The 7,408-nt window shown below is 40.0% G+C and overlaps 1 protein-coding gene across 1 annotated transcript; it reads right to left on the bottom strand.

Annotated features, from left to right (window-relative positions):
• Window positions 1-407: 407 nt before the first annotated feature.
• On the bottom strand, window positions 408-938 carry LOC147424492 (uncharacterized). The gene has a single exon (XM_086500677.1). It carries the CDS (start codon window positions 936-938, stop codon window positions 408-410), a length of 531 nt encoding a protein of 176 aa, XP_086356803.1.
• Between the last annotated feature and the right edge of the window lie 6,470 nt (window positions 939-7,408).

Here is a 7,408-nt window from a genome sequence, read left to right as displayed (position 1 = left end):
AAATGTAGCTGGGATGCTAACCCCTACTTAGGTCCTTTCTTTGCAAAATCTTCTATGAATGCAGTCTTGACGGTGGCCATATTTCGTTTTTTCTCAGTTTTGAGCATTCGATACCATTTTCCAGCTTTGTCGTCTAAGGTAAGACTAAAACTGTGGATTTCGAGACATCATTTCTCTCACTCAAAGCCTCACAAACTTGCTCAAAGATCTCTAGGTGCTACCTAGGATCTCCATCACGAGAAAACTTACTCATGAGCTTGGCAATGTCTACTGAGTGTCAAGAATCTGTTCAATTAGGGTCTCTTGCTCGAGGGGCTAATTGTTTGACCATAACTCTTCCCACAGCAGCTGCTATAGTGATGGGGTCGACGGATGCAAGAGCTGGCAATGGAGGATAATAAGGAATTCTAGCCATCGAAAAAGGTGGTGCAAATCTTGCAGTAGGTGTAGGTGCACGTGGTGGAAATCCTAGGGGTGTACCGTGTAGAGGTGTGGTGGTAGTAGGCAACATGAATCCAAGTCTTGTTGTAGTACCACGTGGGTGGTAGAGGAGCGGAGCCTAGAGTGGTGAGTGGACTGGTTGCATAGGTGTATGTGGGCCCAGTTGGTGGCATAGGTATGGTATGTTCGGTGAGCGTAACGAGAATAAATTTACTTGTGTTTGGAATGGCAGTTGCTGGGGGTAGATGCAAGACCGTCTCCTCATAAGGGGTGTAGCTCATGGGGATGAGTCCTCCATGCATCGGTGCGATAGAGGTAGAAGCAGTGATGGGAGCTCCCTCAGGATAACCAGGAGAGACTGTCATTAGAGGAAGCTTCCTACTTTTTAGTGGGGTCTCCATTTCTTCCAAGGTCGGTCCACGTGACTCACTTGTTTGGACAAACAAGATAGAACCTTTGCAAGGATAGTTCATTCCCAATTTCGTGCATTCTTGCATTATGATTTGATATAGGCAGTCCCCAAGTAACTGCTTATATATCGGATATGTGGTGGCAACTACCGTATGTTCCCTTAACCCCTCCCCTGACATTGGGTAGATGTATTCTGTGACTTTATCATGGAGAGTTAGAGTCTTGACATCGTACTCCCAATTGACAATATGAAAAACTCTCACATTGATAGGTGTGGTGCTCTCAATCTTAGACTTGCCCTTATCGACGATGGTTTTAGCTTTAGCCTGGCGCTCGATCAATATTTTTTGACCTTGCAAGGTGTCTTCTGCTTCCAATTGGTGGGCTAATTAGAGAGATTCCTTGATTTGATGTATCTCTTCATGAGTCATGCCATTGTCAGTGAGAAATTCCTCTTCTTCCATGGCATGTGAGGGTACTGTGATCTCCACCACATGGGGAGGTTTGCTTGGGGCTCCACATCGATAGGTGCGGTGCTCTCAATCTTAGCCATGCCCTTATCGGTGATGGTTTTAGCTTTAGCCTAGTGCTCGATTAATCTTTGTTGACCTCGCAAGGTGGCTTTTACTTCCAATTGGCAGGCTAATTGGAGAGCTTCCTCGATTTGATGTATCTCTTCATGAGTCATGCCATTGTCAGTGGGAAATTCCTCTTCTTCCATGGCATGTGAGGGTACTGTGATCTCCACATGGGGAGGTTTGCTTGGGGCTCCATTAGTGAAATATGAGCTAACTTCCTCATCTGCCAGTGGTTCATGGGAGGCATGGGTATTGGTGTTACCTAAGCCGATAAAGTTGGAGAATCTAGCCAGTAGGCTTGCACTATTGCTAGGAGCCTCAACCCTTGAGCTGTCCCCTTCTTCATAGGCACTCATGGTGTCACTAGAGAGTGAGGATTCATTAGAGATTCTACGAAGGTTAGTAGTTTCACCATAGCGAAACTCTGTAGATGGGCCTATCCCAATACTAGGAATTGATCATGGATCGTTTGAAGCACTCTCTTCAGGGGGTTCAATGATGCATCCAGATCTCAAGTTTATAGGCTTGTAAGTATGTTCATGGGTTGGGTTGGGCTTTTGTGCCATCAAGGAAGGTTTGCCTGGGTATGATTGGCTACACAAGATAAAATGGGGGTAATTCTTGGATAGCTTTCTATATCCTGCACAACTTGTCCACATACAATAAATGATATGGGATTCCCAACTCCCATTTGAGAAAAAGTTGGCTCTTATCTATGGCGATTGCAAGGTTAGAGATACGACACGTAAATCCTACGGATATAGGAAGATGCCGGCCTTGCTCATGGAGTGGATTGCACTCACACTTGCATTGCTTGTGTACTTCACACATCTCTCTACACATGAGATGAGTGTGGGATGGTGCTTATTGAGTCTTTTCTTCTTGGTTTTGGATAGGGAGAGACGAAGGTTCGCTAGGGATCTCTAGTATTTTCAATGGCCGCTGAAAGTGGTTCTTACGAGCTATTTAGCAAATAGTTCTCCCATGGCATTGGTAACTCACATACACGTAGGAATCCCACCACCAGTGTGTGTGGATTTGCCTTTGCTCAATGGATATCAAGGTGCTTTCGGAGATTTTGGGCACGTGGTAGACTGTGGTGCGACGTTGAAGGTGAAGAGGTCTACACTCGCATGCATACCATTGATGTTTCTACCTTGCACATGAGCTCTAATAGGTTTTCCCTCTCGCCTTTCCCTTCTCAAGCGCGGGTGGAAGGCATGAAGAGTTTAGATGTTAAGGTTTTCTATGGTCTCTGTTATGTTCTAAGTGCTAGGATCCTGATCTTGATGGCCGGGTGGTAACAGAGTATCTAATTCGAGGTCCAAATCAGTGACAAGTCTATCTCAATAACTCTTGTGAGTTGTAATTAACAAGAGTTTACCACAATATTTCCCCAAAAGGAGTATTAGAGCAATATACGTAGGAGTCCCAACCCCGACGACAAGCGTGGATTTTTCTTTGCTCAACTGTTGATAGGACACTCACTGTTTGGATCAGTGGATGGAAGGGGAAGGATAGGTAGTATCGCTAAAAATGTAGGGGACTACAGTCACACACGCACTGCTCATATTTCTTACACTTAATCTTACACATCCGTGACTCTAGGGTCAAGAGTGTCTCATTGGTGTTTCATGTTTTTGGGTTTTTGCGAGTTTCTATATATATATTTTATGTTTGATTTTAGCAGGGTTTTCTCATTTTTAGGTGCTTTTCTATATTTTTGCTAAATAAAAATAAAACAAAATGAAAGGCAGAACAACAAAGACGTGTTAAAGGGAACAATGCACACCTTGTTCCGACAGTTGATGCGATCGTGCGTTCAACTGCAGGTTGCAAAATTAGAATGTGCGCCTACATACATAGAGGGTTAAGTGTGTGTACGTGTGCTTTATGTGCAGGTGCTTAACTAGGTGTGTATGTGGAAGTGTGCGAAAAATTACAAAAAGTATATCCAAGCAAATTGGGGAGGGTTTTATATAAGAAATGAGTAAAAAAGTAACACCATGCCAAAATCATAGCCTTAGTGGGTCAATTAGGGTTTGACTTGGGATCTGAGGGTAATGACTGAATGCTTACAAGCCTAGGATTGTACTTGAATGGGTTATTGGCTCTTACGACGTGAAGGGGGTGCAGAAGGCTATTTTATAATCAAACACGCCTTTCAACACGTGAACCTGGGCTAATCAAGCACAATTGGATAAAAGTAAGTTAGAGATGTTATACTAGCTAGCGCTCACTATTAAAATCAACCTTGATAGTTCTAGCCTTGTTTAGCCTGCTGTATAAGCCTTGCAGCCAAAAAGCTTGTTTAGTACACGTGATTGACGTCTTAAGCAATCATAATCAACCAAATTTAGATTGTACCTATGGAGGGCAATGTAATGATTTATTGTTTCAGTTCCATTCGGAACTCAATACCATTGGGTTAGGTATTAAGCCCGTATAGCTGAGAACTTATGTACGTGTGTAAACGCAATCTAACTAGGTTGGAATGAGCCAAAATCATTGCCAAGTGTGTGGAAAAGTGTGATGATGTCTCATTTCAATTTTGGTCCAAAATCGACTTCGTTTGGTCAAGTTCATACGGGTATGGACTTAATTCACAGTGTTGCGTGTAAACCTTCTCTATTTTATCACTATATGTCAAATAGAGGACCCCTTTATTTCCCTTATGGTATCACGGTTGGGCACACAAAATTAGGTTCCAATCTGATATTGTCTTTGATGGTTTTTTAAAAATTTTATTTTTTTGGAGGAGAGGGGGTGTATTCTAGTGTACGTAGGTGTGTGTATTTGATTGAAAAATCCCATCATTTAGAAGCATATACTAAGGGAACTTAAATACTGTTTGCATTTACCATTTTGTGTAAAGACTAAAGCAAAGTACAATCTTTTTTATTAAAAACTTATTACAAGATACTTCGATACATGAAAAAGTAGGAGCTTCTAGCCGAAACTCCTAGTAGATGAAAGCGGGGATCTTTACCTGCCAACCAACCACAAGTACAACTAATTAGAATTAATTTGCACTAAATGGGTGACAGGTATATCAAGTAATCTCCATTGCTTGTTATCGTTGTCACACCCTTGGGCCCCAACCTTACTCCTAGTTGTATGTTATGTTCTCCTTGGCTTGTCTATGTAAGTAGGGTCGATTACGATCTGTGAAAGTTTTTATAGGTTTACAAGGTTTGGAGATGGGGTCCCTAATTTCTACTGGTTTGGTTTGCATTTTTTCATGGGCTACCATGAGCTTGTCCCGAATCTGTTGTAGCTTAAATTCATCCCGAGTGATGCTCATCCTAGCTGTCTGCCTGTATCCCTGTTTGTCATCAATGGTTAAACTTATGAGTTAAGCCTTTTTTTTAATATTTTACTAATTTATTGCCATAAGGGAAGCCCTATCTTTATGGTTTCTAAGTATGCTTTCCAAGATATAAGTACATCTAACTTGTGAAAAATCTAGCAGCATTTCGTTTAAAAATTCGATCATTTTTCAAAAACAACCTTATTATAAAATGTCACCTGTCCTTACCAAAAGTTGTCATATATCTTTATTCGAAACCTTATCTCAGTCTTATATAAGATGGTATTAAAAGAAAAGTAGCTAAGGCAAACGTTTCCTAGTTAATAATTGTAGTCTTATATAAGATGGTATTAAAAGAAAAGTAGCTAAGGCAAACGTTTCCTAGTTTATAACAATTATTGGACATAAACCTTTCACTAAAATTTCAGAGTTTAGCATTCTTATATGACATCTATGCATAGAGGAAATTGGCATATATCTTACTTTACCTCTCCTAATGCTAGGTAGTAAAAAAACAATGGTTACGAGTCTGAGTTTAACAAATGGTTATACCTGTTTAACATTCTGAGAGAATACACTAAATGTTGCCTTAGGGCCATCCTTAGCCTTATGTTTTTCAAGTCAGCCTAATACTTTATATGCATACTTAATCCGTGAAAATTTTGGCAGCATTCCCTTTGCACGACCTCTATATTTTCAAAATCTCCAAGTCTTATACAATGTCATTTTTCCTCACAGGAGGCTGTCGTATACATCTTTGATTTTTCATGCTAAATGATATTCAAAAAACTGATAAGAAAGACTTGTCCTTCTTACTATTACTGCATAATATTTTATATGCATACTTAATCTGTGAAAATTTTGGCAGCATTCCATTTGGCCAACCTCTATATTTTCAAAATCTCCTAGTCTTATACAATGTCTTTTTCCTCACAGGAGGCAGTCGTATACATCTTTTATTTTTCATGCTAAAATGATATCAAAAAAAATGATAAGAAAGACTTGTCATTCTTACTTATTAGTGCATAATACTTTATATGCATACTTAATCTGTGAAAATTTTGGCAGCATTCCATTTGCTCAACCTCTACATTTTCCAAAATCTCCCAGTCTTGTATAATGTCTTTTTCCTCACAGGAGGCAGTCATATAAATCTTTGATTTTTCATGCTAAATGATATTAAAAAAACTGATAAGAAAGACTTGTCATTCTTACTTATTAGTGCATAATACCTTGTATGCATACTTAATCGGTGAAAATTTTGCCAGCATTCCGTTTGCATGACCTCTATATTTTCAAAAATCTCCCAGTCTTATACAATGTCATTTTTCCTCACAAGAGGCAGTCGTATACATCTTTGATTTTTCATGCTAAATGATATTCAAACAACTAATAAGAAGGACTTGTCATTCTTACTATTAGAGCTAACATACAATTGTATCTGAAGTTTCATGTAACAAATCACCTGGTTGTTGCTTGTAGTAGCCATTTGCAGTGCTCCTCCTTTTCACGTAGTGTTCAAGGTAATGTATCACTTGACACCAGTATCCTCGTTATGGTATTGATACTGCTCCATTCATGGTATCAAAAAGAAAAATTTTGTTTTTTAAAAAAACTGTGTACTTTTGTTACTCTGTTTATAACATGTATACGCTTGCTTACGTTTGTATGGCCATGTACATGTTGGTTAGTCCTATCCTAAGTGTAATATTTGTTTCTTAAGCTCCTGCATAAGTGTATGCGTGTGTGTGTGTGTATATACAACATCTTACCATTTTGTTCCTCAACCACACTAAGTGCATCGTGTAATGCTTTAAACACATGTATTCTAATACGAAATTCCAACAATGAAGCAGACAATGTGTATTGTGGAATCGTTTACTTTCCTATTAAGGTGCATGGTTTCTTCTGCATTAATTTCGACATAGTAGAACAAAACATCTTATTACCTTGTTGTGTTGCTCGATCAGAGACTCAACAGCTTTCGGTCCTTGGGGTGAGGAGTTGTTGTTTGCGGAAGGTTCCTCGTATTGCTTGGTGTCGGCACCGTGTGTGTGTGTGTTGTTGGCCTCGGCTTGTGTGTGCGTGTGAGAGAGATAGAGAGAGAGATCACCGGCTGTGAATATCTTCTGCAACTTTGGCTTGTGGTTCTGTGTGTGAGAGAGAGAGAGAGAGAGAGCGAAAGGTTTCTGAGAGCGCAGGTTACTGCTTAATGAAAATAGCGCAAGTTACATTTGCTGCTTAATGCAAATAGCGCAAGTTACCTTTGCTTATTTTCTAATAACGTAACATGTAGCCAATATCGGAGGCTACTGCCTATTGCAAATAGTGTGTTGAGAACACAGGTATTGCCAATAGCCTTAGCAAGGATGTACACGCTGCAGCTGGTGTTTCTCAGCAAGTGCATGCTTGCCATAAGAAAACCATCGCTCCTATATAGGTGATGGGGTACGCGGCACCTTAAAGGCCCTTGGGTGGGTTGCCATAATGGTTTGCAGGAGCGCAATTGGCCAAACGATACTCGCCATATCATATCCAGCCCCCCTTTTTTTAAACAATGACTCCAGGTTTATGCTAAGTATAGAAGTATTGTATTTTACTCCTTTATTGCAGTCTTTTTTTCTTTTTCTATATTATCAAATTTGTTTTAATGCACCAAGTGGTACTG

Source organism: Adiantum capillus-veneris, chromosome 25 (genome assembly GCF_014529385.1).
Source record: "Adiantum capillus-veneris isolate H3 chromosome 25, ASM1452938v2, whole genome shotgun sequence".
In the NCBI taxonomy this organism is placed as follows: domain Eukaryota; kingdom Viridiplantae; phylum Streptophyta; class Polypodiopsida; order Polypodiales; family Pteridaceae; genus Adiantum; species Adiantum capillus-veneris.
Note: the sequence above shows the minus strand (reverse complement) of the source record. Positions and strands in the feature narration are given on the sequence as shown.

What these genes read in the sequence shown, in the direction of transcription:
- LOC147424492 (XM_086500677.1), bottom strand. Translation starts at nt 938, where the DNA reads ATGCAAGAATGCACGAAATTGGGAATGAACTATCCTTGCAAAGGTTCT.